General features: G+C 57.8%; 7 protein-coding genes and 1 pseudogene across 8 annotated transcripts; 6 read left to right on the forward strand and 2 right to left on the reverse strand.

The window, feature by feature from the left end:
- Window positions 1-207: 207 nt before the first annotated feature.
- Window positions 208-1,345, reverse strand: L226DRAFT_582677 (annotated as a pseudogene; the record flags this gene model as incomplete). Its single annotated transcript has 2 exons — window positions 208-335; window positions 396-1,345. Coding segments are annotated over 2 exons (995 nt in total), but the record flags the coding sequence as incomplete, so codon positions are not given.
- A 639-nt stretch (window positions 1,346-1,984) lies between these two features.
- L226DRAFT_464044 (prim-pol domain-containing protein) lies at window positions 1,985-3,435 on the forward strand (the record flags this gene model as incomplete). Its single annotated transcript, XM_067675833.1, has 4 exons — window positions 1,985-2,209; window positions 2,312-2,697; window positions 2,749-2,971; window positions 3,016-3,435. The coding sequence occupies 4 exons, from the start codon at window positions 1,985-1,987 to the stop codon at window positions 3,433-3,435; spliced, it is 1,254 nt and encodes a 417-aa protein (XP_067534705.1).
- A 618-nt stretch (window positions 3,436-4,053) lies between these two features.
- L226DRAFT_535603 (multidrug resistance-associated ABC transporter) lies at window positions 4,054-11,147 on the forward strand. Its single transcript, XM_067680945.1, has 31 exons — window positions 4,054-4,396; window positions 4,846-5,746; window positions 5,800-6,248; window positions 6,300-6,436; window positions 6,490-6,583; window positions 6,643-6,649; window positions 6,699-7,202; window positions 7,258-7,313; window positions 7,366-7,531; window positions 7,585-8,137; window positions 8,189-8,261; window positions 8,319-8,331; window positions 8,386-8,421; window positions 8,476-8,514; window positions 8,570-8,806; window positions 8,864-8,871; window positions 8,929-8,965; window positions 9,034-9,155; window positions 9,214-9,244; window positions 9,300-9,442; window positions 9,498-9,509; window positions 9,565-9,597; window positions 9,650-9,781; window positions 9,849-10,062; window positions 10,124-10,197; window positions 10,255-10,385; window positions 10,452-10,518; window positions 10,583-10,593; window positions 10,655-10,699; window positions 10,759-10,825; window positions 10,902-11,147. Exons 1-31 carry the CDS (start codon window positions 4,181-4,183, stop codon window positions 11,043-11,045), a joined length of 4,752 nt encoding a protein of 1,583 aa, XP_067534706.1. The 5' UTR covers window positions 4,054-4,180; the 3' UTR covers window positions 11,046-11,147.
- L226DRAFT_83422 (uncharacterized protein) lies at window positions 10,813-11,890 on the forward strand. Its single transcript, XM_067687275.1, has 3 exons — window positions 10,813-10,825; window positions 10,902-11,733; window positions 11,836-11,890. Exon 2 carries the CDS (start codon window positions 11,155-11,157, stop codon window positions 11,674-11,676), a length of 522 nt encoding a protein of 173 aa, XP_067534707.1. The 5' UTR covers window positions 10,813-10,825; window positions 10,902-11,154; the 3' UTR covers window positions 11,677-11,733; window positions 11,836-11,890.
- A 5,457-nt stretch (window positions 11,891-17,347) lies between these two features.
- Window positions 17,348-21,420, reverse strand: L226DRAFT_613537 (NAD(P)-binding protein; the record flags this gene model as incomplete). The annotated part of the gene is made up of 6 exons (XM_067686518.1): window positions 21,199-21,420; window positions 20,811-21,091; window positions 19,253-19,366; window positions 18,784-18,917; window positions 17,545-17,704; window positions 17,348-17,365 (listed from the first exon to the last, which is right to left on the reverse strand). Exons 1-6 carry the CDS (start codon window positions 21,278-21,280, stop codon window positions 17,348-17,350), a joined length of 789 nt encoding a protein of 262 aa, XP_067534708.1. The 5' UTR covers window positions 21,281-21,420.
- A 405-nt stretch (window positions 21,421-21,825) lies between these two features.
- Window positions 21,826-23,145, forward strand: L226DRAFT_464366 (GroES-like protein; the record flags this gene model as incomplete). Its single annotated transcript, XM_067675857.1, has 3 exons — window positions 21,826-21,970; window positions 22,035-22,326; window positions 22,446-23,145. 3 exons carry the CDS (start codon window positions 21,826-21,828, stop codon window positions 23,143-23,145), a joined length of 1,137 nt encoding a protein of 378 aa, XP_067534709.1.
- Window positions 23,146-23,235: 90 nt separating this feature from the next.
- Window positions 23,236-23,865, forward strand: L226DRAFT_83493 (uncharacterized protein). The gene has a single exon (XM_067687276.1). It carries the CDS (start codon window positions 23,326-23,328, stop codon window positions 23,710-23,712), a length of 387 nt encoding a protein of 128 aa, XP_067534710.1. The 5' UTR covers window positions 23,236-23,325; the 3' UTR covers window positions 23,713-23,865.
- Window positions 23,866-24,370, forward strand: L226DRAFT_83494 (uncharacterized protein). The gene has a single exon (XM_067687277.1). It carries the CDS (start codon window positions 24,018-24,020, stop codon window positions 24,315-24,317), a length of 300 nt encoding a protein of 99 aa, XP_067534711.1. The 5' UTR covers window positions 23,866-24,017; the 3' UTR covers window positions 24,318-24,370.
- Window positions 24,371-26,057: the final 1,687 nt, after the last annotated feature.

Here is a 26,057-nt window from a genome sequence, read left to right on the forward strand (position 1 = left end):
TTATGTTATGTCGTCGTCAAGCGTTATCCGAGTTGGCTCCGTGTTGTCCGCGAAGTGATCGATTCGGAACTTGCGCCATAGATGGCGTCCCTGGTCGAAGGGCCACCACAGGTGAATCTCCTTGACGGACGGACTGAGAATGCACGCGAGGGTTTCCGCAATGACGTGCAGGTGATGGAGGAAGGTCTTCCTCGCGTGCATTTCATACGCCCACTGTGTCTCATAGCCGCGCTGCGCAGGAGGCATGGAAAAGTTCGGCAGAGGCGTGTTCTCCAAGTCCAGATAGACATTCAGAACACGGAGGGCTGCGAGCGACGAAAGTAGCCGAGCAAACTCTTCCTGTATCGCAAGCGACGTGAGATGCCAGATACAAGCCACGCCGATGCCAGACTCACCACTGCGATGTCGCCGGTGTCCGGTGCCCTATATCGATATATTTGGAGTATTTGAATCTTCGGTAATGCAGATGACATGAAGCCGAGCAGGGTGCTCTCGCTCTCGTCAGCTCGATACTCCAGATGCAGCTCTGAGAGGTCCCGCGCGCTACAGCACCGCAGGATAGCAAGCATCTCCGAGGACGTCTGTAGGGGGAAACGGTACCGGTGCATATGGTCGTTGAAGGCTCGCTCAGCCGCATGGGGGCAGCAGGATAGGGAGAGCACCTGGAGGCATTGTGGAAGGCGAGCGTAGATGGGATCGCGTGCCACAGGATGCGACACGGAGAGTTCTTCCAAGTGTGGCCACGGACAATCGTCCGCGTGGTCATGGTCCACAATCGGTCGCGGCTCGGCATCCGCGGACAAGGTGAGCTCGAGAACGAGGACACGCAGGTCTCGCATCCCGGAGAATAGCGTAGCGTAAGGTTTGGATGGTGTCTTCCATTGTGCTCCACGTAGTCGCAACTCGCACAGGCGGGGCCAGTCCAACTGGGTCAGAGCCTCAGTTGGAACTAGCTCAGCGGGCAGGGTCAGAACCTTCAGCGAACCGCAGAGCCTCGTGAGAAACAGAGTGACGTTCGCTTTCTCAGCATCAGTAGGAGCATACCTCCGTGATACGCTGCGTTCATGGTGGAACAGGGTCAGAGGTGCAAAGATCGTGTGGTCATCGGAGGAAGAGGATTCAGTCTGGGAGAGGAGTAGGTGGATGATATGGATACTTCGCGCAGCTGAGGTAAGGCGAGGATTGACATCGAAGCTGACAACGACACGTCGTGTATGTAGGAAGTGCCTTCTGCAAGGATTAGAGAGATCTTGGTAAGGCGTGGGATGTGTCGCAGAAGGCTGAACAGCTTGGGACTCCCCAGCACCCCGCACAGGTACCGGTCTCGGGCAAACATAAGTCCCCTATAAGTATTTGACGCTGTGTGCATTCTGTTAGGACAATTGTCCACCACCGTGAAATGTCTAATTCGATTCGACGTCAGCAATGAACCGGAGAACGGGAAGTTTACTCACCTGATGTACGGCCACCGGAATTCCTTAAGAAACCGCCTCTTGCTTTTAATTGGTCGGTCAATGCAGCGGGTTGCGTGCGAGAAGATAAGGGGTACGCAGAGCGTCCGGAGGTACCGGCAAGTTGCTGAGAGCGAAACCAGGTCTTTAACGGACTCGATACTTGCGATGATGCATGCTAGGACATCGAATATCAGATCATCTAGTCTGTTGCAACGTAAGTTTCCTCGCGTTGTTTGATATGCTCAGAACCGACCTGTATGGAGTAGACTCAGACATCGTGATCATGGCTGGAGATGCTGTGGGATAAGGACGAGGCAGACGCTCAGGGTCAGGACAAATGTGAGCGCCGTAACGCGACGCGTCACATGTGACCGTACGCGTTTCACGTTGCAGCGCGCCTCGCGCTCACCACACTTACTTTTGACCCCCACCATCACCTCCCCGTTTGCCGCAATTTCGCTTGAACTTCCCCACCAATTACCTCTAGAGCCATGGCCGTCTCAGAATCTGAGCCCACTACCCCTGACATCATGCTCGCGTTCTACCGCCGACTCTACCCATTCAAATCCATCTTCGCCTGGCTAAACCACGAGCACGCACCCACCAAGCTTTTCACCCACCGGGAGTTTGCCTTTACACTGCAAGGAGACGTGTATCTGCGGTATAACTCGTTCGCGAATGCCGATGAGCTGAAGAAGCAAGTTTGCGCCCTGAACCCGACGCGTTTCGAGATCGGACCGGTATACAGCGCGAGGGTGAGTCCTGCAGAGTTTAATTGGTACTTTGTGGAGGTAGAAGTGAAGGATCTTGAAAGGATAGCGGGGCATATGAAAGAGAGATGCTGACATAAACTGCAGCCAAGAGACAAGAAGACCGTACGCCCTGCCGCTTTCAGCCCACAACTCCGCGAGCTCGTCTTCGATATCGATATGACCGATTACGACTCCATCCGTACATGCTGCTCCGGAGCCGATATCTGCCGTCGCTGCTGGACGTTCATCGCGGCGGCTGTACGCGTGCTCGACCGGGCACTGCGAGACCAATTCGGATACAAGCACCTGCTGTGGGTGTACTCGGGTCGACGTGGTATCCACTTGTGGATCAGTGACCGAGAGGCACTCGAGCTCACCGACGATCAGAGGAGAGCACTTGTGGGTTGGTTGACGATCATCCAGGGAGGCAAAGAGATGCATAAGAAGGTGAATGTGAGGATCGGAACGATGCCACTCCCGCCGTCGATTGCGTGCGTATATTTTTGTCCGGCGAACCGCGCGTGTGTTGACTGTTGTCTTAGTTCCGCATACAAGATGCTACAACCCGTATTCCACGACCTGATTCTGGAGGACCAGGATTGCTTTGCGTCCGAAGAGGGTTGGCAAGCGCTCCTTCACCTCATCCCCGACAAGGACATCGTCAAGAGCCTCCAGGAACTGTGGGAAGACAACCCAGACCGGTCTTCAGAGGACAAGTGGCAGGATCTTGAGGACGAGATTGAGAAGAAGCGAGGAAAGGGTTTGGTGCGTTTCCGCTACTCATCCATCCTCATATCATCACTTACGAGAGACGGGCTCGTCAGGTAATTTTGACCGCAGCCAAAGAAGATATTATCCTGCAGTACACATATCCACGACTCGACGCGGAGGTCTCGAAGCATCGGAACCACTTGTTGAAGGCGCCGTTCTGCATCCACCCAAAAACCGGTCGGGTCTGCGTGCCTGTGGATCCCCGAACGATATCCAAATTTGATCCTGCGGAGGTTCCGACCGTTAGTCAACTGCTCAACGAGCTCGATAAGCTCGCTCCTGTGCAGTCTGGGGAAGGCGCGGAACACCACGCTGACTGGGAAAGGACGTCGCTGAAACCGTACGTCGACATGCTCGACAAACATGTCATGGGCTTGATGGAGGAGACACGGAAAGTGAAGCAGAAGATGGGTACGTCAACCTTCTGTCTACTTGCGCGAGGTACGCTTGTTTACTGATGCTTACTACTCAGACATGTCCTGGTGATCGCTGTTGTAGTTCGCTATCTCCGTTGTGGTTTGTATACTATCATCCGGTCGCTTGCTATGTCATGCTTTCAATCGCTTGCTAATGGCGATCAGGGCCGATCGCGTCGTTCGCGTGGAAGACGCGCCTCGTCACATGTGACTGGACGCGTTGCGACGCGTCTCCCTTGGTTTCAAGTTCCTGGCTCCCTCTACCTCAGCGATGGATGCGCGATATCCCGTGACTTTGATACAGCATTCACTATAAGGCGTGACCATCGCTTCGTTGCGAGGACTTAGAAAGTCCACGAGTCACTTTGTAATCCTCCCGGAGCCGCGCCTGGGCGTCTCCTATATGGCGCTATTGGCGTTCACCTTGTGCTCGTCGCCCCTTCGCGGGTTGAACAAACGTTCACATTTCTCGAGTACGTCCCCTGCCGTGTACTGCAATTATGTATGTAGCTCGTACCAGCACCTAGGGAGATTGTCCGGGGTAATCATGATGGACTAATAAGCAGTAGCCTTGTTGAAGTTTCTTATCTTATCTAATTATACCATTAGTCCGTGCCGAAGATACCGGCAAACGCGCGCTGTATATGACCAAGTCGACATCTGGCAGAGACGTCCACCCTGACTCTCGACAGCGGTTCCGACTGCCATCGGACGCAAGTTTCGTCCTTTTATCCGGTCTGAGGAGCTCGCGCGGTCCTTGTCTTCGTCCCACCACCTACTGTCGGCCATGCCGGCGTACCAACTTCCTGTGGCCATCTCGCTGACCGTGGCAATCGTCCCGAGTCTCGTCGGACGCCTCGCATCCGGAACGAAGGAGAAGAAGACTGCACTCCCGACCTTCGCAGAAGGAGAAGAGGGCCTCATACGGGATCCATTCGATGTCACGAAGCCGGAGGATTTTATTGACGGGACGCCTATAGACGAGGATGGTTTCTGGACGCGGGTACGTGGTCACTTCTAGCCAGAGACTATTTGCGACGAGTTTGATGCCGTGGCGAATGCCCTGGGACTGGGCAATGCAAGCGGCTCAGGTTGCTCGGCATACTGGACCCCGCCGTGCGAGCAGCTGGAAAGTTCACTTCCGCAACCGTACAACGACCGATGAGACAGACTGGAACCTATTGCAGGTATAGACTATCTGCAGTGGGTTCAGTGCTGTAGGGGATGATTCATCGATTGGCCGTGGTGTCTCGAAGCATGCCCTGTGTACAGTTGACCCCTCTTGCTTGCAAGAATTGCTTCGCGGACTGTCACTAAGAGATACTTGGAATCCTATGGTTTGACTCCAGCTCCGCATAGCGCGTATAAGTATGGAAACCAGTGTGAAACTCATCGCAAATACTCTCTCATAGTCTAAGAGCCGTGGCGTTAAATAACTCTCAATCCATCTAGATGCGGCTGAGGAAGCTCACGGTTTCCATCCTACTTGCCGCTATCCTCGTAATCCAATCTGTCTGCTTGGGCTGGGCAATCACCGAGGATGACAGACTTAACATTGCCGTCTACTCTCTGCATATCGCTTTCGCGCTCTACACCCTCGTTCTGTCTGCTCTCTCCATCAATCAGACGTACTCGGCGCATTCGCAGTCCATCATCCACCTGTGCGGCCTCACCTTCGTTGCAACCTTCCTGCTTGGCACCACCGCGATACTTCCCTCCACTCCTTTCCCGGGAACTGGTACCTCCATCCTCAGCATCGCCGGCGCTCCGTTGACTCTGTGGTACACTGCGGTAGCCATGTATGCGGTGTGCTTCCTCATCGTCGTAACGTGTCCTCGAGGGCCTTGCCTTCACTTCCCGTCCGAGAGTATCTACTCTGAGAAGACACTCATGCAGATCACGTCCAAGTACGAGGACAACGTCTGCGGTATCACGGGCGCATCCGTGTGGGACGTCTTGTTGTTCTCGTACACGACAAAGGTTGTCATGCTTGGAAACGCCTCTGAGAGTCTCGAGATCGGCGACCTCCCCATCGTCGCCGCGGACATGCGCGCTACCACCCTCTTCGCCAGTATGCGTGCCGCGATTCGCCGTTGGAAGCTTCGCATCGGGTCGTGGCACCCTCAGCCTGGCTCTGGGATCGAGCTTGCGTACCGTCTATTGCGTGTGAACGCGTGGACCATGGCCATGATCATCTTCCTTGCCATCATATGCGCGATCATGTTTTATGTACCTGCGTTCTTCCTCCAGCGCGTGGTGCGCTATCTCGAGGTTGACCCCGGGCGTGAGTCCCGAGGCTGGGGATTTGTGTTCTGTGCTGGGCTATTCGTGAGCAACGCCATGACGCAACTTCGTAAGTCAATCGTGAATACCTCTCCGTGCTATGCTCACATGGCGATGTCGCAGTGACTGGTCAGCTTTGGTCGTTCTCGACCACGACGCTGCAGTGCCGCATGCGCATCCAGCTCAACTCAATCCTTTTCGCAAAGACGCTTGTTCGCAAGGACATAGCGTCTGCATCCGCCTCCGAGGCCACCGACAGCGAGAACAAGGACAAGGAGAAGAACGACGACGAGGACGACTTCTCGAGCAAGGCGCAGATCATGACCCTCATGACGACCGACGTTGACCGCGTTTCTGAATTCTCGTGGCACCTGTTCACAATCTTTGACGCGCCCATCGAGATCCTCATCGGCACGCTATTCCTGTACAGTTTGCTGGGCGTATCATGCTTCTTCGGTCTGGCGGTGACATGCTTGTTCCTGCCTATGAACCACTTCGCGGGCAAGGTCGTTGTTGGCGCACAAGATAACTTGATGAAGGCACGTGATGAGCGTGTCTCGCTCATGAACGAGGTACGTTCTCGGTACTCGGTGTTATTGGCACTCAAGACTGACTCTGTACAGATCCTGGGAGGCATCCGCATGCTCAAGTTCATGGCCTGGGAGCGCAGTTTCGAGGCTCGTGTACACAAGATCCGTGAGCGTGAGCTCAAATACCAAAAGCTCAACTATACGATCGAGGTGCTTTGGAACGCCATCTGGTGCGTCCATCATCCACTGCGTTGTCCACCGGCGACTCAGTGTTCTATCATAGGAACGGTTCGCCCATCCTTGTCACGCTGGTGGCCTTCTGGCACTATGCAGTTGTACGGAACCAGGTTCTGACGCCGTCGATTGCGTTCACTTCTGTGAGTCCGAGCCCTCCCTGTGTCAGCCTCTGTACCAGGTTTCTGACGCCTCTTCGCAGATTAGCGGTGAGTTTGGGTGAAAGAAGCACTCAGGAACAAAGCTGACTTCTTACAGTGTTCAACGAGATGAAGTTCGCTTTGAACGCTCTCCCAGAGACGCTGATCAACATGCTCCAGTCCGCTGTCTCTCTCCGGCGTATCGAGAAGTACCTCAACGGTGTCGAAGTCGCGCCCGTTGCACCCCTTGATGGTCAGCCGCATATTATCGCCCTGCAGTCTGCGACGATCACCTGGCCGCAGGACCGCTCTCGCGGCAGTGCGGCACCCTCTGCGGCGTCGACCCCAAGGCACAAGTTCATACTCATGGACCTCACACTCGAGTTCCCTCTCGGGGAGCTCTCGCTCATCTGCGGTAAGCTCGGTAGCGGCAAGTCGCTTCTGCTCCTTGCACTCCTGGGAGAGGCGGACTTGCTCTCTGGGCAGCTGTTCTGCCCACGCTCGCCCCCGGATATAATTGCGCAATTTGCGGGCGTTGAGGTGCCTCAGGAGGAGTGGGTCGTTGAAGGTGTTTGTGCGTATGTCCCGCAGTCGGCTTGGTTGCGTAATGCGTCGATCAGAGGTGAGTTGAACCGCCACGTATCGGATGGATGTATCAAATTGAGCGTTGTGCGCAGATAACATCCTCTTCGATCTCCCATATGTTGAGGAGCGGTACCAGAAGACCCTTGAGGTGAGCGAGATGCATCGTTGCATACGTTCAGGAAGACTGAGTCCGTATTCAGGCTTGTGCGCTTCTGAGCGATCTTGAGATCCTCGAAGACGGAGATCAGTCCGAGATCGGTGAACGTGGTGTCAATCTATCTGGTGGCCAGAAGGCCCGCGTCTCTCTTGCCCGTGCTGTCTACTCCCGCGCATCTGTCCTCTTCCTCGATGACGTACTGTCTGCCGGTACGTAGCTCAGCTTGCGTGCCCCGGATAATTGAACTGATTCGAATACACAGTGGACGCACATACCGCTCACCACCTGTACAACCAGTGCCTCAAGGGCGACTTGATGCGCGGCCGCACGCTCATCCTTGTCTCTCACCACGTCCAGCTCTGTGCGCCCGGTGCTAAGTACATCGTTTCCCTGGACAACGGCCGTGTCTCCTATGCCGGCAACTACGATAACTTCCAAAACTCCGGTGTCCTCAAGAGCCTCGTCCAATCTGGGGCCGCTGACCCGTCCGACGACAAAGAAGAGACCAAGGTGGAGAAGGTCGAGGAAATCATGGAAGAGACTGCTGACAAGAGCGGCTCCGCCGAGCCCACCGAGGCGAACTCGGAAACCAGCTCGACTGTCGCGCTCACAGCGTCGGAGCTGGACGCGAAGCCTGAGAAGAAGAAGGCCCCGCGGAAGCTCGTTGAGGAGGAAAAGCGTGCAGTTGGACGCATCGGCAAGGACATCTGGATGGCGTATCTCAAGGCGTGCGGTAGCTATGGCTACTGGCTGACTTTCGCATGCGCTTTGGGCCTGGCTGCGCTGGCCCCGGTGTTGGAGAACAGCTGGCTTCGGTAGGTTTGCTCCGTTCGTTGCGTGTCGTACTTGCTGACGGGTTGGGTCAGTGTATGGTCTGGATCGTACCTGAAGAGTGGAGACCCTCGTCCTCCTAGTTTCTACATCAGTGTTTATGCTGGGGTGTGTACCAGATCACAAACTACTACTGCCAGCTGTGATTGATCCCTTGTTCTCTAGATCACTGCTTTCGGCAAGTAACAGGATGCCGTGACCATGGGTTGTCATACTGATCAGGTTGTTACAGGTCTTATTCTCACAACGTTGCGATGGTTCGTTCTCTGTAAGTGTGGTCTTCACCATCTGCTGGGGGTGTGAAGCTGACGTCGATCGCTAGACAACGGTGGTATCCATGCTTCGGTCGTTCTATACCAGAGTGAGGGCTGCAATATACATGTGGCGCGACACTTGCTAATCATATCATACCATAGAGCTCCTCGAGGGTGTGCTGTTCGCCAACATCCGGTTCCACGATACGGTCTCTCGTGGCCGACTCTTGAACCGTTTCGGAAAGGATTTTGAAGGTATCGATAGCAGCCTGCCGGACAACTTTGGCCGCAGCGTCATCAACGCACTCTCCGTCGCTACAACCTTCGTCACGGTGTCCGTCGTCGGTGGCCCGCCGTTCATCATCGCGGCGGTCATCTTCGGTTCGCTCTACTACAGTGGTACGTCTCTCATGTTTAGCCATTCTCTTCTAGCTGACGCTCATCCAACACGCGCAGTTGGCAAGGTACGTTGCGTCATGAATTACGCACGCTCCTGATCCTCGAGGCTCACTCCCGCGAAGGTCTACGGGCAGACTTCTCGTGACATGCGGAGATTGGGTACGTCCGTGTTCCGCGACCCCTCGGAGCGGAACCTACTCACGATCCCGATCCCGGCTCCGTCGCAGATTCCGTTACTCGGTCTCCGCTATACTCAATCTACGGTGAAACGATCGCGGGTGTGGCCGTCCTTCGTGCCTTCGGTGCCTCATCGAAATTCCTGCGTGACATGCTTCGCTGCGCAGACACCGTACGCGATCTTACCCCCGATTACCGTTCTGATGACCGAGACCCCGTTTGTCTTTTAGAACGCGAACCCGTACTACTGGATGTGGGGTGGTGAGTCCGACTTGTTAGGCGTGTCGAGAAGCCGCCACTCACGATGTTCACCCAGTGAACCGCTGGCTGTCTGCCCGATTCAATCTGCTGTCCAGCGCTGTCATCGGTATCACGGCTTTCGTTGCTGTCGTGACCCCGACCATCGACGCCTCCTTGGCCGGGTTCGCGTTGGCCTTCGCGAGCTCCCTCCTGAGCGACGTGAGTGCCTGCTCGTCCGCTTACAGGGCCTGAGCTGACGTGGATTCTTTTCTAGCTCCTCTTCCTGGTAAGTTTAATATGCCGGCCCAGTGTCTGGCCGTCCAATGACAACTGGCTCGCAGGTCCGTCGCTTCGTCGGTCTGGAACAATCCATGGTGAGAACGCACCCTCCTTCGCTGTTGCGAGCGCCCTAATCGCTCCCGACAGGTCGCGGTGGAACGTGTCAAGGAGTTCTCAGAGCTTCCCCGGGAGCCGCCTGAGTTCGTGGAACCCCGACCCCCAGCGTCGTGGCCCACGAGCGGCGAGATTAAGTGCGAGGATCTTGTCATCCGATACGCGGTGCGTCACCCCCTCCCCTCCTGCCTTCTGGAATGGACCCTGACGAGCATCGCGTGCTATTGGGCAGCCTGAATTGCCAAACGTCCTGCACCATCTGTCGTTTGAGATTCGCCCCGGTGAGAAAGTCGGCGTTCTGGGTCGAACGGGATCGGGGAAGAGCACCCTTGCCCTGTCGTTCTTCCGATTCGTGGAACCCACAGAGGGGCGCATCCTCATCGACGGCCTGGATATTTCCAAGATTGGCTTGACCGATCTCCGGAGCAAGCTCACCATCATTCCCCGTAGGTTCAATCCCAGCAGACTCCCGGCGGCGGTGCACTCACTGACAGGCGGCGTTTGCAGAGGACCCCACCATCCTGAGCGGAACGCTCCGGTCGACGCTAGATGTCTTCAACGAATACGAGGACGCAGAGATTGTACGTACTCGCCCTTCCGCTACCCCGACGCGGTCTGGACTCACCGATCGTGTGCAGTACGAGGCCCTCCGTCGGGTGCATCTCATCCCGGCGCATGATGTCTCGGAGGAAGACGAAGGTGTGAATGCCAACGTCTTCCGAAACCTAGACTCTCCTGTCTCCGAAGGGGGTGAAAACTTCTCCACTGGGTGAGATCTCCGATCGCGTTCCTCAGCAGAACCGCGCGCTGACCTGCTGTATATGCGCCCTGGAAGCGAGAAGCAGCTGCTTTGCATGGCCCGCGCGATCCTGAAACGTTCGAGAGTGCTTCTGATGGACGAGGTGCGTGGTCGGTGGCAGACAATGAAAGGACACAATTGGCTGATCCGTGACCGGGCTGTGTCAGGCGACTGCGAGGTAACGAGCGTTCTCATGACATGCGGCCGCTGAGAGGATACTGACCGCCATCTTTGCGCAGCGTGGACTATGCCACAGATGAGCTTATCGGGAAGACGATTCGACAGTGAGTCCGGGGTGCATTTCATCTCCCCCACGCTCTCTACTGACTCCAGGCGTTCTCAGGGAGTTTGCATCTAGCACGATCCTCACGATTGCGCACCGTCTCCGCACGGTGATTGATTACGACAGGGTGAGCAGTCTCGTTCTGGAGCTGGCCTTACGTCCTTGACTGCAATCAATCTCTAACGCAATCTGCGATGGCACAGGTCATGCTGCTTGACCAGGGCAGGATCGCCGAGTTTGACACTCCCGCCGCACTGCTTTCCGATCCGCAGTCCAAGTTCTACGCGCTTTGCAAGGCGACTGGCAAGCAGGAGTTCGCAGTGCTGAAAAAGATGGCTGGTGTGTAAAGATGACTGCTTGAGCCTGAATATATAGTGTCGTAGATGTTGGATAGACTGGTTATCAGTGTAGCTTTCTTGGATTAACTGCGTGTGTGTCGCTGAAAGACTTGGTGGGATGCCGAGAGCTATTTGGAGATCGCTCTCAGGGGGTTGTGCCCGCCCCCGAGCGCACTTGGCGCCCTCAGCGCAGCCTTGGAACTGGCTTCCATGGCTGTCGACTAGGCCTGAGGCTTATACGACTCTCCCTTCCCTACAGACTACCATCATCACCCTGAGGAATGGCAACCATCAACGGTGGCGGCAGCGGAGCAGAGTCCTCACTCATCTTCGGCTTCTTGGTCGGCTTCCTGGGCATATTCGCTGTGACGATAACCGGTGGCCTCATATGGCCAAGGGTACGGCTCTACCTCCATCGACGCTTTGGCATCTTCAACGTCGAGCCGCAAGTCGCGTCGATCTCGTACAATGTTGTGCCGGAGCTGTGGGATGTGCGGGTACGGGAGATGCGGGGGAAGGCGTCGGACTGTGCTTGGGAGCGACTGAATGCAAGTACCTATCTCCTTTCTTCCTCCGAATGAGCCCGGAAGGTTACACGGCCGCACCCATCACAGCCGTTGGCACTATGTGTCAGGACTAGCTCCGCAATGAGCTCCCGCTCCGCTGGAACGCCCGCACGGAAGAAGTGGAAGTTCAGGTACGTTTTCGCGCGCCATACTGTTACTCTACCTCGCGCTCACGGCTTCTGGATCCTGTCCCCATGACCATGGGTCGCCCTCTTCCCTTCTTGTACGTACAGGTCTGTGTTCCAGACCTCGAGGACAGACCCTGAGGAAGAAGAGCTTTCTGTGATGGATGTCCACGATGGGAGCGTCGCAGTCGTGATCACGATGCCCTCGTGTTCGCCGCCCAAACAGGGGCAGCACCTCAGCGAGTTTGCGCTGGGCGTGTCGCAGGTACGCTGGCATGGACGCAGTCCTCACGATGAAGGAGGAGATACTCCCCGACAAGCCGTCACTTGAGTGTCGACGTGACTTCATCCACATCTCATGCACGTATCCACATCTTCTAGTCGTAGTTTGCTCTCGACCGACCGTGTACTATAATAACGACAGCAGCATGCTCGCTATCTGTACAGCTTCGTTTCAGGTTCTTTCCGACCGCCACCTCTCGGACAACCGTTCGCTCGTGTCTTTCCGTTCCCATTCAAACCCGCGTATGTTGCATGTCCCGACCCGACTAACTCTGGACTGTCAGTCAGACGCACTAACGGCATACCGCACGGCATGCTCGGTACTCTAACTGCCCATGAACCTAGAACACCCGACTTCACTCCCACTCCACCCTTCTGCGTTCTAACTGATGAACGCCGTGGCCTGCATGGACATGGACTCTCGTCTATGCCCAATTGCATCTGATCTGTTCACGCAGGTGCCACCGTGATGGAACGAGCAGAAGAACTGACCTAGCAGAGGACGAGTAACGCGATTGAATGGCCGTCCCCTCGGGCTTTCCTCACCACCGCGTTTGATTATCGTGTCGGACCAGCCTCGTTGGTATTCTCCCTTGACTTTTCCGAGCTGACGATCATCTCTTGGCCACGGCTTTGTTCAAAATTGGGTAAAGCCACACCGGGAGCTATGCATCGATATCGTCGCCCACGACCGAGAAGGCTAGAATCCTGCATGCCTGAAGATCGCAGGGTGCAACATCTGCCCATACACCGTCTGGCCACACGCGCACCATATTGGGCAACGCTGAGCATCTCGAGGGGGTAAGTGCTGCGACACGCGCTGCTACGCCTGATGGAACAGGACGAGCGGACTCCCTGCATCCAGGTCACTTGCTCAACACGCTTCTATCAGCCCGGTATCGCCATGGAAGAGCTCCGTGTCATAGGACCAGCGGATTCCCTGATCGTCCCGTGCTCTGCGCACTGCGGCTGGCGTGTTTTTGCACGGATTGGAGCAGGAATGTTATCACGACGAATCAGGACGTGAGCGGTCCCAATTGCCTCCTGCATGCCACCGAGTCTAATGCCTTCATTGCGCAAAGATGACCTACTGGCTGGACCCGAGAAGCACTCGCCTCAATGCGTGTTCCCACACCGAACCAACGTTGCGAGCTCACATGCACCACTCTCCAGCGTGCGGGTGCGAAGTTGGGAGCCAGCGAGACCTCAGGCCTCCTCATGTGTTCTCCTGAAGATCATGACGCAGGCCTCGTTGCAGCAACGGCGAGGCGCAGGCACACGCGCGTCCCCGCGGTTCTCATCTCCTGTCTCGGCTTCCTGCGATCCTGCACTGGGGTCCGACGTCTCGCCGGTGGGAATGGCGAGTGGGCGTGCCTCCCAAGGTTTCTCGAGTTCCGTGGAAGGCGAACGCTAGTGTGGCCAGCGGCGAAGTGCTGTCTGACAGGCTGCCGACGGGGATGGGCGTACGATCTCTGCCTCTTTCGTGTGCTTCTGCCACACAAGTTGCAACTGCTCCCGGGCGAAGGCGTGCACCATGGCTGATCGCGCAATCCAGACGCGACACGGGGAAACAATCCACGGATGTTTGAGGCGCGTTCGGGTCCTTTTGCCTTTCTGCGCGATTGTCGAGGATGCGCGTATGATCGGGCGAAAAACAGAAAAACCAGCAGAGTGGGCACGGACAGGTTATTGCGTCGATCCCAGCGAAGTCGAGAGAGACGGGAAAAAGGAGACTTTGCCCCGCCGCGGCGAGATCGTTTTCGTCAATGTCCTGTATCTCCGGGACGCTCTCGCGTTCGCCGTACCTCCTCATCGGTGCGCTCTTCCTTACCCAGGTATTTTGTGACTATTTTGTTCCTCACCTGACGCCCTCTTTCCAGGGTGCAATTGCAATTCATGACGCCGACACGGTCGAGAGTCTGGACAACCGAAAAGACGGTTCGCTCTGATCCTTCTGCGCACTGCACCCAAAGCGCAGAAGCCCGTCCACACTGCCATGGCCACGATTGAGCCTGATTGAACGAGACGAGCGACGGTGCAGGCGCACCTGGAACCTCCATCCAGGGTCCTAGCCATGGGTCGGTGTTTTCCCTGCAGAATGTCTGGCCCAGACACATGACCGCCTCGCCCTCGGTTGCACGTGAGGGTGGAGCTATCTGGTGCCTCGCTGCACGAGCGGTAGCGTAGGAGGTTGTAGGAGGCCGAGCGCGCGATTCATTCTGTGCGTTCTGCTGGAAGACGGGAGCGGCTCAGGACGTTGCCCCCACTCCCCACCCCCCTTCGGAACTGTCAAGTCTCGACCTTCCTTTGATCCTTGTGCCCTCGGAGGTCTGTCTAGACCGTTACGTCCGCGACAACGGAGAGCTGCATGCTTATGCCGCCGTGGCCCTAGACCCGAGGCCTTCAGGCTGAGGAAGCTGTCGGTTGTGCCCGCCCATCGTGAGTCCGTCCAATCAGAGTTTGTGGTGAGACCTTCTTTCTGGCTTGTACTGGGAAGCTCCAGCGGTGCGAGTGCGTATGAACGGGCTTCCCAATGCGCTCCGCCATTGAGAGCTTCCCCGTCGGACGTTGGCAGATAAGATGAGAACGTGTGCGGCAGGGCGCCGCCTTGCAGACCAGCGTTCGCGAAGTTCCTTGAGTCCCGGATGGTCCCGATTGCTCGTCTGGGTTCTGGTGAACGATAGCTGTCGGCGGCTGTTGGGGCGAGAGGCCACGTTTACGTTGAGGATGTGGAACGACGTGTAAAACTGCCGAGGGTGGTGAGTATGAACCTTGGAGAGTTAACGTTCAGCATCCCCTTTGAGCGAAGAATACATTGCCTAGTCTTCGAGTTCTCCCTTGAACCGTGCACAGTTCGACATCGTGGTTGGACTGAGGCACGTTCGAAGACCGCATGCTGGGAAGGTGCATGTTGAAGTAATCACTAGGTTCTCGATCTCCGTAACTTCTTGCGACCTTTCGGGATGCAAAGTTTGGTCACAATCCTGTCCACTCACACAGCTACCTACAGTATGTATCGAAGGTCTCTGACCGCATCCCCTCAAACCTTGGGAAGCATAGGATGCCCAAGGGCGCACAGAAGTGAGTTGATGGCATCCTGCTAGCATCTTCGCAGGAGACTGACAAGCTGCATGCTAGATGCCGTCGCACGCGACACGAGGAGTACACGTCAACGGTCACCAGATTGTCCGTCGGACAATGTTCGAGGACCAACGGCGGACATGACACCACCATCCTCCCTAGGCCCGCTCATCTCTGCTGCGCGTGTCGCCCCGAAAGCTGGTCACCGCCGAGTCCCGACCGGTAGGTCCCTGTTGTACCCTGCCTCGTGTCTACTGGATCGGGGGTGTGATTGTATGATCATGTATGGGTTTGATTGTTCTCTGGCGACTACTCGCGAGGCGGTTGAGAGCCTTACCCGCCGCCACGCATGATTGGTGCTGCGCTATGGACGCGGATTGGCTGGCGGGGAATGCAGAGGGATGGACACCGGGGCGGGCGAGCCGCTGCCCCTCCTGCCGACGCTGTCAGACTGTCGGAGTGTCACCCGGTTCGCCAGTTCGCCGGTGAACATCAGGCGGATATGTTCTCGGCTCCGAGACTGCTAGGCTAGGGTGCCCATCCAAAAGGCATCGAGTCCGAGTACTCATGCATATACGTGTATGTACCAGGAACAAGGCAGAGTAGTGCCTTCTGCACGATTGGGCGTTCGCTAGCCCTACACGGGCGTATTCTTTTTTCTTACACTGAAGTTTTCGGATACCAGTGCCCTCCATTCCAGCCAACACATGTCAGAGGACGACAACAGGTACGCGTAACGTACGGCACACAACACACGCGACATGCGCCCTCGGACTCGGACCGCACGCCCGCGCAACAACGCTCTCCCGCCGTCTTCCTCTGACCGCCTCCATCCCTCCATCGCCGGCAAACACTTGCAATGATCTCGACCATCTCCCAAGAGGTCTCCCGCGCATGATACGTATGCAGACGACAGACAACAAAGGACAAAATGGAACACCCCCCCTCCCCTCCCCGGCATCGGCTCGCGATCACCACCTCGGGTAACGGGTAACGGGTTTCGGACACCTCGTTCCGTGCAATTTACGAGCCCAACGGTCAACCTCCTCCCAGTGCGGCGTACCGCCCTGCCTTTTGGGGCATTTGTATTAAGTATCAAGTATGTAGGTCGCAGCATGGAACGCACACGGCCGCGGGAGTCGAGTGGAGACCCGCACCACGCGACGGCCCGCCCGTGCGTCCGCCGGTGAGCAGGTACCGCGGCTTGACCGAGTTCCAAGTTCCAGCATACTCCAACGTGTTACGTGCATCAGATTCCGTTCGCCGTGGCGCCACCACCTACCACCGACGGTCCTGAATCTCAGGACCGAGAGAGTCGAGACTAGTCACTACTGACGCGTAACTTACAGATACGCTGGAAGCTATGATAGTTGACTGTTGGAGTCGACCGCATACAACGTGCACTAGCGCGATCGGGACGTACTCAACTCGTACTTACATACGGCCGGCTAAAGCATTTCACGTACGCTCGTTCGTTTCCAACATTCACGGGTAGGATCTGTTGGTCCTCGCGCAGGATCTCGGAGCCGGACTCCGGACTTGGCGCCACAAGCAGCGATCGGCTTGCGTCTTGAGCGATCATTGTGATGAGAGCGAGGGTGCGTACCAAACGACCTGAAACGACGAAGCGACCAAACGACCACAGTGACGGCGGTAAAAGGTGGAGGCGTTGGAGTGAAAAGAACGGTTCGATTTTCAGGAACTCTTCCGTGCCTGCGCATACAGGACCGACCGAGTGTCCGAGCTTAGGCGTATCCGACGTTGGTGCGAGTTGGAGTGGCGTCCGAGTCAAGTCTCACCCGGCGCATAGAAAGCCGTGTGTTCCTTGCAGGTTGGGGATCTGAGGGAATATGGAGCTTGGTGACGTTGAGCCGGCGGCACGTAGTACGTCCAGCAGACCATGACGCAGTACAGTAGCGCACCGGACGGTGAAGACACAGTGCACGCAGGCGGTTTGCGAAGTGCGCGTGGTCACCAGAAACTGCAAAAGGTCCGAGTCCGAAGGCGCACAGGTGCACACTGCGCAGTCCACACACGGGTACGACGCTGCAAGAGTAGCAAGCACGTTTCGGCATCTGGCATAGTATGGAGGTATGGAGGTATGGAGTACAGGAATGCAGGAATGCAACAACTTGGCTTCTTGTGGGGTCCTCCTCGGCCGCTTCTCCCAAGTTCCGACACGCTCTATCGTTCGCCCTCGTGTCCCTTCTCTCACGCACGAGAGCCACAGCATCTCCAACCCTGGCGTGCCCACTGCTCACCGCCCCATCCACCCCTATGGAAGAAGAGCTAGTTAGCAAGCGCACGAACGTACAGATACGATACGACGGGCAGGCAGGGTACACGATGAACGACAGCCACCCCAACCCGGACCGGGGGCGCCATTCGCGAAGGAACACCCGCACATCAAAGTGGAAGTGGAAAAGAAAGTGGAAGAGAAAACGAAAAACTCACCCCATCCACAACCAACACCTCGCCACACACGTACTGGCTCGCCGCGCTCGCGAGGAAGACGACGGGCCCCGCAAAGTCGCGCGGCTTGCCCCACCGCCCCGCGGGGATGCGCTCCGAGATCTGGCGCAGCCGCACCGGGTCTTGCAGCAGCTTCTCGTTCCTGCGTAGAGCACAAAAGAAAAACAAAATTGGGTCGCGTTAGTGTGGGTGTTCGTGGGTTTTGAAGGAGTATGGGCACGGGAGGACGGTACGAGCATGGAGTCAATCCACAGTCCACAGCCCCAAGCAGCCACGAGAAGGGCTATCACGATAGCGCAACCTGTATACCTCCGAAGTCCGCTGAATGCAGCACAGCACAGCTCCTGTCCGGACCATAGCACAGGCCTCACAGGAAAGACAGGCGCACACGGGCTGCGGAGCTCTGCGGGGCAACTCGTACTGTGTACTGTGTACTGTGTGACAAGGCAGCATGGTGGTCCGTGGTCCGTGGTCCATGAACCGTGAGCCGTGGGTTCATGAGCCGCGACGGGGGCGCGAGAAACAGCTGCTGCGGGTCAGCGGACGTGCGGGCGTGCGCATCACACGTGTATCACATCAAGCCCGCCCCGTACGGAACGCTCCCCCCCGCACAGGACCTTTGTAGCGTTTTGCGGGGAAAATGCACAACGAAGACCCGTAGTAGACCCGTAGACCCGCCCGCGCAAAGTTGCTCGCGCTAGAACGCCAGGACGCATGCACCATAGGGACGAACACACGAGACACGAATCACGAAGCACACGAGACACGAACACCGCCGTTCACGTGGACAGTCCAGTGGTCCAGGCCCTTAGACTGCTACTGCGCCAGCATCATCATCGGCATCGGCGAAGAAAGCATACACGCCGCTGCTCGCCAACGCCAGTGCCAGTGCCATGGGAAGGAGCAGCAAGCGGTCCAGACAGCGAACAGTCTAAGGTCTAACAGTCTAAATGCTGCCGGGCTTCGCGCCCGCCCGCCTGGAGACGTGCGACCCAAAGGCAAATGCCAAAACCTGAGGCGCCGGCGACGCGTCGAGGTCGACGGCACAAACGGTGTAGGGGTGACGTCGCAGTGCGCACTCACGCACACGCCACACGCCGATCGCAGGATCGTCAATCGCAGATCGCTGCATGGCATGGGGTGAAGCGGGAAGCGAAAGACGAGGGCAGACACGAGGGCAGACGAAGGAAGAAGGAAAAAGAAAAGGAGACAAGGACGCACATATCAGTCGCGATGTACCCAGGGGCGATCCCGTTCACCTGGACGTTCTCCTTGCTCCATTCGTTGCTGAGGGCCTTGGTCAGCTGCCCGAGCGCGCCCTTGGCGGCTGCGTACGCCGGGACCGTGAACCCGCCCTGGAGTTGCGGAGGTGCAGAGTTGCAGAGTTGCGGTTGTGTGGCGGTGACGACGGCGGAGGAAGGAGTAGGGGGTACGTTGTCCCGGTCCCGACACAGACACAATAGCACGTCGCGAGGACGAATGGAGAAACCATACACGATACACGAAAACAAAAAGAAGCTATTGTCAGCACGCGTTGCGGGGGACCGCGCTCTTCTCACCCATCCATCCATCCCCTCTGATCTCCCTCGGCAGGAAGGGAAGCCCAGAAGGATGTGAGATGAGACAAGGAATGGAGAGACGGGGAGAAGACCAGCGCACAGACAATTAGCAAACGCGCACTAGAACGCACCTGGAACGTGAGCAACGAGCAAAAGTTGATGATCTTCCCGCGGCGGCGCGGGACCATGTGCTGGCCCGCGGCCTGCGCGAGGAGCCAGACGGACTTGAGGTTCACGTTGATGACCTGCGCGTGTCGGTGCAGCGTGTCCCGCAGTAAGTGGTGTCATGAGGGTCATGAGGGGGTGTGATGCGGGGAGAGAGGGGGGATTCAAGTTAGGGCAGGATGAATGGCAGACAGAATGGCAGGAGGGGGGGGAGAGGATCGGCGTTAGCGTGAGCAGCAGCACGATGGAATAGGAGTATAGAGAAGAGGCATGGCGGATGGTAGGAGTCCAGGGAAAGACAGGAGAAAAAGTCGACCCGTGCCAAGTGTCGCAGTACGCAGTTGTCGTATTCCCGAGTGGTCGCAAGGCCGGGGATAGTTCGGGAAACGCACGAAGGCGTCGAGGTACGAGAGTTAGCGTTCAGCCGGCCACAGATCGTTGGTGCGATACGCGCAAAGGTCGTGCGACGGCGTGTGTACGTACGAAGCCGCGGGCGACGATCCGCCAACGAGCACGCAACGGGCAACGGGCAACGGCACGCGTGAAGAACGAGAGCAGCAGGACGGTGACCCGGTGACGTAGCGCGCGGCCGAGGACGCAGGACGCAGGACGAGGCCCCACAGCGCAGTTGAGGTTATGAGCCCGATCCGCGATCAGGGGATCCGCGGCGTGTGCGTGTGCATGTGCGTGTGCAATAATGTGATGTATGCGTATGTATGGGCGCACAGCGACGGCGGCGGCGGTTGGGAGGGCGTAAGGGGGGGTATGACGCGCATGACGGTTCCCGCGAGGCCGATGCGCAGGCACAGCCAGGGAACAAGTATCGTCGTCGCGCAGCGCAACGCGTTGGGGTCGCAGGTGGGGAAAGAGAGTTGGCCGTGCGTGCGCATGGGAAGGAGGATTGGAATGCGAGCGAAGTCGGAGCGCGTGCGGTGTGCGGATTCGAAAAGAGGGCGTGATCACAACGCGATAGGCAACGACGAGCATGTATGAAACGCAAAAGCGTCCGGGGATGTGCGATGTACGGGCGAGCCGAGGGAGAGGTGGGGTGACCAGAGAACGGCCGTCGAGAATCACGCAGAGCACGCCATGGACGATAAGACGAGGGAAGGGAGAAAGAGGAGAGATGGGATGCAAGCGTTGGTTTGTTCGGATTTCGCGCAAGAGCCGTGGCCGGACGAGCAGAGACGGCAGGTGACGTCGCGCAAGGGGCACATGAACGGCGTCATTCCCAGCACGCACGGCAGGAACACGTGCAAGGCCACAGAGAATTCGCGTTTGGAGAGGGGCAGAAGAGGCCGATAAGCCGGGGAGGACCAGAGGAGCGGATGGACGAATAATTGATTGGGACGGGACGGCAGGATGTGCGTCGGCCAGAAGAGGACATGTTGGAAGATCCGTGGAAAAACATGGAGGGAGAGGGCGGTCAGTAAGAAGCCGAGAGAAAGAGACGAGTGAAAAGCGCAAATGAAGAGCGAGGAAAAGGACCGAAAGGGACGGGAGCAGAGGGCAGCGCGTACGTACATCGTCCCAGTCGGACTCGGGGAACTGGACGGCCGGCGATCTCCGCTGTATGCCAGCGCAGTTGACGAGGATGTGGATCTCTCCTCCCATCGCCTCCAGCGCCTTGCCGAATATCCCCTTCACGGCGTCAAGGTCCGCCAGGTCTGCGTCCACAATTTTGACAATGCGGCCGAGGGCAGCGATCGCGTTCGCCGTCTCGTCGTTGGTCGACCCCGGGCGGCGGACGAGGCAGATGTCCGCCCCGGCCTCGGCAAGGGCGATGGCGCAGGCAGCACCGATACCTGTTGGAGATACGGGACATGAGCGAGGGGCGACTCGAGGGGGGAGAGAGGGGCCTGTGGCCGCCAAACTCGTGGAGATGGAGATGCATGTGGCAAGAAGGACATACCACGGGTAGCGCCTGTGATGAGAGCAGTTTGGCCAGCGAGCGAGAAGAGCTGCGGCGCGGGGACGGAGGGGGTGGGGTCCATGACTATGGCTGAATCTGCGTGATCGCTGTGTGCGATGGCGACGAGAACACGACAGACGGCTCCGACGATGCGTTCGGCAGAGACGGAGCGGGCAGCATGGCTGGGCCAGATGGCTTTATGGCTGGAGTGGACTGGACGAGTGGGAGGAGAGCGTGTCCGGATGCGGAAGGTGGGTCCAAAAGCTACCCCAGACCGGCTATTTCCCCGGATCGGGCGACCGGAGCGAGGAGCCGGGGAGCGTCCGGATATGGCAGAGGGGACACGGGGAAGAGGAGAGGCGGGCGAAATCGCGTCGAGGGCGTGCGATAAGCGCAACTCTCCGTACCAGGGTCTGTGCTTACGTCAGCGGCGAGTCGATCACGCAGGGGATGCGCCGCGGGCGGTCGGACCGGGGGAGGACGCAGAGGAGGGCCACGGTCCAGCTCAGAACGCGCTCCTCACGAGACTCCATCCTCGCGCTATAAAGTCCCGTCCTTCGTCCACCAACTTTTTCCGTAAGCAGCCCCCGCCCTCCCAGCTCTCCCCGCCACACTTTTCTCACAACAATGTCTCCTATCGCCCTCCCCACACAGCACGCAGCTGTCCTCCATGGCGCAAAGGACCTCCGCCTCGAGGACCGCACCCTCTGGCCCCCACACCAGGGTCAAGCTCAGGTTGCCGTAATGGCCACCGGTCTTTGCGGCAGCGACTGTGAGTATCCTACCCCTCTCCATCCGCTACTTCTCTCCCAACCTTCTCGTCTTCTCTTCCCCAGTGCACTACTACGCCCACGGACGCAACGGTGACTTCGTCGTCCAGGCACCCCTCGTCCTCGGTCACGAAGCTGCAGGCATCGTCACCGCCGTCGGCCCTGGTGTCAAGCACCTCGTCCCAGGACAGCGCGTCGCCATCGAGGCGGGCATCATGTGCAACAACTGCTCATATTGCGCCAAGGGCCGCTACAACCTCTGCAAGAACATGCGCTTCTGCTCCAGCGCAAAGACCTTCCCTCACGCAGACGGAACTCTCCAGGAGCGTATGAACCACCCCGCACACGTCCTCCACCCGTGAGTGTCCTACTTGCCTTGTCTTTGCCCCCCCTCCCAAACCTCCTCCTACCCCACCCTGTTTTGGCCCAATCCGAACACGTGTCGAATAATCTTCGCTTACACCCGGCGTCTCATAGATTACCCGACAACTGCACCTTTGAGCAAGCAGCACTCGCAGAACCCCTCTCCGTCCTCCTCCACGCAGCCCGCCGTGCAGAGCTCACCCCCACATCACGCTCCTCCGTCCTCGTCTTCGGTGTCGGTGCGATCGGTCTCCTCGCATGTGCCCTCGCCAAGTCCTACGGCGCATCACGAGTAGTCGCGATCGACATCAACCAGACGCGCCTCGACTTTGCGCTCAAGAACGGCTTCGCCCAGCAAGTCTACTGCCTGCCCGCCAAGGACAAGGCAAAGACGACCGACGACGCGCTCCGCCAGGCAAAGGAGAACATCGCCGCCGCGCTCACCGAGTTCGACATGCCCGACGGCTTCGACATCGTCTTCGAGTGCACGGGCGCCGAGCCATGCATCCAGATGTCCATCCACGCCGCCGTCACCGGCGGAAAGGTCATGCTCGTCGGCATGGGCGCGCGCAACGTCACCCTCCCGCTGAGCGCCGCCGCGACGCGCGAGGTCGACATCCACGGCTCCTTCCGGTACGCGCACACGTACCCGACCGCCCTCGCCCTCCTCGCATCGGGCAAGCTCCCGAACATCGAGAACATCATCACGCATCGGCTGCCGCTCAAGGACACCGCGAGGGCGTTTGAGCTCCTCGCGCGCGGGCGCGACGACGAGGGCAACATGGTCATCAAAGTCATGGTCGGCTCGCAATGAGCGGCCGGCCCGAGCACACCTCTATCCTAGACTCCTTCCTCCTCTACACGTCTTCCTCCTCCCATCCTCTCCCCCCCTCTCTCCCATCCTCCCCCTCCCCCCCTCTTCGGGCGCATTTTCTCCACCTTGCTTTTTCACCCTGCTTTGCGCTCTTCCCTCTCATGTCATCACGATTTTTTCATGACGAGCGATGTGCGACGGCCCGCCCGCCGCACGCGCGGCATATATTCTTTGCTTGCTGCTGCTCGGTGGGGCCCAGGGAAACTCGCTATCCAATTCAAACATGGTGTGAAAAAGTACTCTCGTCAGCCCGCGCGCGCGGCGCGGCGCTCGTCGCCATCGCTCTGCCCTCCTCATCCTCCTCATCCTCATCCTCTCCTGCTCCTCCTCATCTCCTCCCCCTTTCTCGGTCACGCTGCCTCGTCTCGCGTCTGCCGTGTTCCCGCCTGCGCTCCCACTCTCGCGCCCGCACACTATGCATGCCCCTTCGTCGTTGTCGTCGCTCGCAACCCCCATGTCAACCCCCATCGTCTCACGTCACGTCACTGCTATTGTGCTACTGTGTAACAACTAGTGGACTCGGTCATGTATCTCTACCTTACTCATTGGTTTCGCGTCGTATCTCAGTCTTTGCATTTCCCCCTGCTGCCCCGTACGTACTCGCTTCCCGCATACCGCATATTACTGCATCTTCCTACGCTACTAGCTGGGGCGGGCTACCCCGCCTTCTCCCCCCTCCCATTCCATTCCCGCGTGAGCGCGTTTTTCTCGTTGGGTGATCGCGATCACACCGGATACCTCTTCCTCCTTCCTCCTCCCTCCTTCCTCCTCCTTCTTTCTCCCTCTCTCCCAATACGTACGTGCGTGCGTATATGCTATGTGTATACGTCCTGCGCAGACCTATCTTGCGCCTGCTGTGCTTCGGTCTCGATGTCCGAAGGGTGACAGCCTACAGGTGGAGTCGTGTACGAGTACGAGCACGAGCACGAGCACGTCGTCAGTGGTCTGTCATTCTAATTGCCATCGCGCGTCGTCACTCGTGCAGTCTAAGACGTGTTTCTTTTACATCGTATACTATCTATCTCCTCCCATCCCCATCTTTCTTGCATACGCATCACCAGCCTTGCCCCAGCACTGTCAGTGACCACGCAATCGTACTCCGTACTACCTAGTACTAGTTAGTGCATTCTCTGCATATGAATATACCGCGCAATCTCCCTCTCCTTCTCTCTCACTTCAAGACTCAAGCCTCAAGTGCTCGTGTCCCGCCGATTCCCTTCGCGTGCCCTTGTCAATTCGGAAGCTGGCGCTCACGCTCGCGTTCGCGAGGAACGGGGGTGGCCATACGCATGATGGCCGACGCGTAACTCGCAACTCGTAAGTAACTTGTAAGTACTTCCTCAGGCTCGCAACTCACGGGTACCGGGACTCGTCCCATGACTGCCTCCCATGCGTGTACTGACGCCTTCTTCGGGTGTTTCCTCGCTGCTAGCTGCTAGGAGCAAGGAGTCGCGTTTGGGCAGGCACAGCCCAATCATTGGCACGGTACAGGTACAGTTACCTCTTTTTTTGTTTTTTTTTTGTTTGTTTCTCATGCCCGAAGGCTCCTCCGCGCGACCAAGCACGCGGAGTTATCCCCGGCTTCGTACATCAAGTACCTAAGGGCCCCTTGGTGCTACCAGAGAGGGGGAGAGACGCGCCTCTTAGCGCGGGCGCGACGACGCTGCTGGGACAGGTTGAGGACTTGGGCTGGGGCCTCGAGCCAAGCGGAGGAGGAGAGAGACCGGTTTGTCTCTGTCAGTAGGTAGTAGGTACAGTTACCTCAGCAAGACCAGCCTGAGAGAACACCGAACGCCGTAACCCGTAACGCGTAAAGGGCCGCACGCATTCATTAACACCATCCAGTAATCATGCATCATGACTTGTCGACTTTCTGATGCACGACCACGGTGCACGGTGCACAGTTGCCCGATTTCACGCCACAGGCGCGACGTTCCATCGGACGCGCTTGCAGATCTCCGCAGATTCCAGATTCCAGACTTCGCGCCTGTTACGACTCGCGAGAGGCACAAGTGACAAGCCTAAGGACAGACTAAGACAACTTTCGACGAAGGCCACTTTCAACGAAGGGCCACAGCGCGGGATGCGCATTCCGTAAGTACATTATCTCGCTTGAAGTTGCGACACACTCGCATCAGAATCATCTCAGGCCGGGAGTCATCGAACCAGAACCAGTAAGTACTTACTTGGTCCGGGAATCCGTCCTTGGCCTTACTTACCCCGCGTCGGGACTCGGGCTAAACAGTCAACACTGACACCACTAACCGCTTACCCCAGATCGCCCGAGCAATCACAAGCGTGCTATCACTGCTACTGTAGTCTGTCAATGATACTAGTGCGGGGTCTCGGCCGCAGCTACAGGCTACAGCTGTCTGTAAGTACTGCGTACAAGCCCGCACACCTCCGTCGAGTCACTCACACGTTGCGGTGGTCGCCCGCTGCGCCCCCCTATACCTGTACCTGCATCTGTAGCTCATGATAAGCAGGTGGTAAGCGGTACGTATACGTACTCGAGTATGTACTCGAGTACTGCCAAACGAGGCTGGTCACTCGCCTGGCACCGCGCAGACTCCGCTGATTGCCAAAGCAGGCTGGCGGAACGTCGCGCTATCCGAGATACTTACCGGCTTATCTCTTGCAACAGGGCCGGCCAATGCCCCCTCGCCCATGGTACTCGTACGCCAGTACACTTGCGGCATGCTCGCACACACGTGTCCCAAGGCTGGTCGGCGGGGCGGACTCGGAACCCTTCGAGTTCTCTTCCTTGACTTGTCCATGTCAATGCCAACGCGGACGTATGCATCAGATGCAGATGCAGACATCCGCACAACGTGCGCAGGGTACGATACGGT

The sequence above is a fragment of the Lentinus tigrinus genome (genome assembly GCF_003813185.1).
Source record: "Lentinus tigrinus ALCF2SS1-7 unplaced genomic scaffold L226scaffold_14, whole genome shotgun sequence".
Lineage (NCBI taxonomy): Eukaryota > Fungi > Basidiomycota > Agaricomycetes > Polyporales > Polyporaceae > Lentinus > Lentinus tigrinus.

What these genes read in the sequence shown, in the direction of transcription:
- L226DRAFT_535603 (XM_067680945.1), top strand. Translation starts at nt 4,181, where the DNA reads ATGCCGGCGTACCAACTTCCTGTGGCCATCTCGCTGACCGTGGCAATC. An exon ending in GCGTAATGCGTCGATCAGAG is followed by an intron (nt 7,203 to 7,257) that starts GTGAGTTGAACC and finishes CGTTGTGCGCAG; the next exon opens with ATAACATCCTCTTCGATCTC. An exon ending in TTGGAGAACAGCTGGCTTCG is followed by an intron (nt 8,138 to 8,188) that starts GTAGGTTTGCTC and finishes GGGTTGGGTCAG; the next exon opens with TGTATGGTCTGGATCGTACC.
- L226DRAFT_83422 (XM_067687275.1), top strand. Translation starts at nt 11,155, where the DNA reads ATGCCGAGAGCTATTTGGAGATCGCTCTCAGGGGGTTGTGCCCGCCCC.
- L226DRAFT_83493 (XM_067687276.1), top strand. Translation starts at nt 23,326, where the DNA reads ATGACGAGCGATGTGCGACGGCCCGCCCGCCGCACGCGCGGCATATAT.
- L226DRAFT_83494 (XM_067687277.1), top strand. Translation starts at nt 24,018, where the DNA reads ATGCTATGTGTATACGTCCTGCGCAGACCTATCTTGCGCCTGCTGTGC.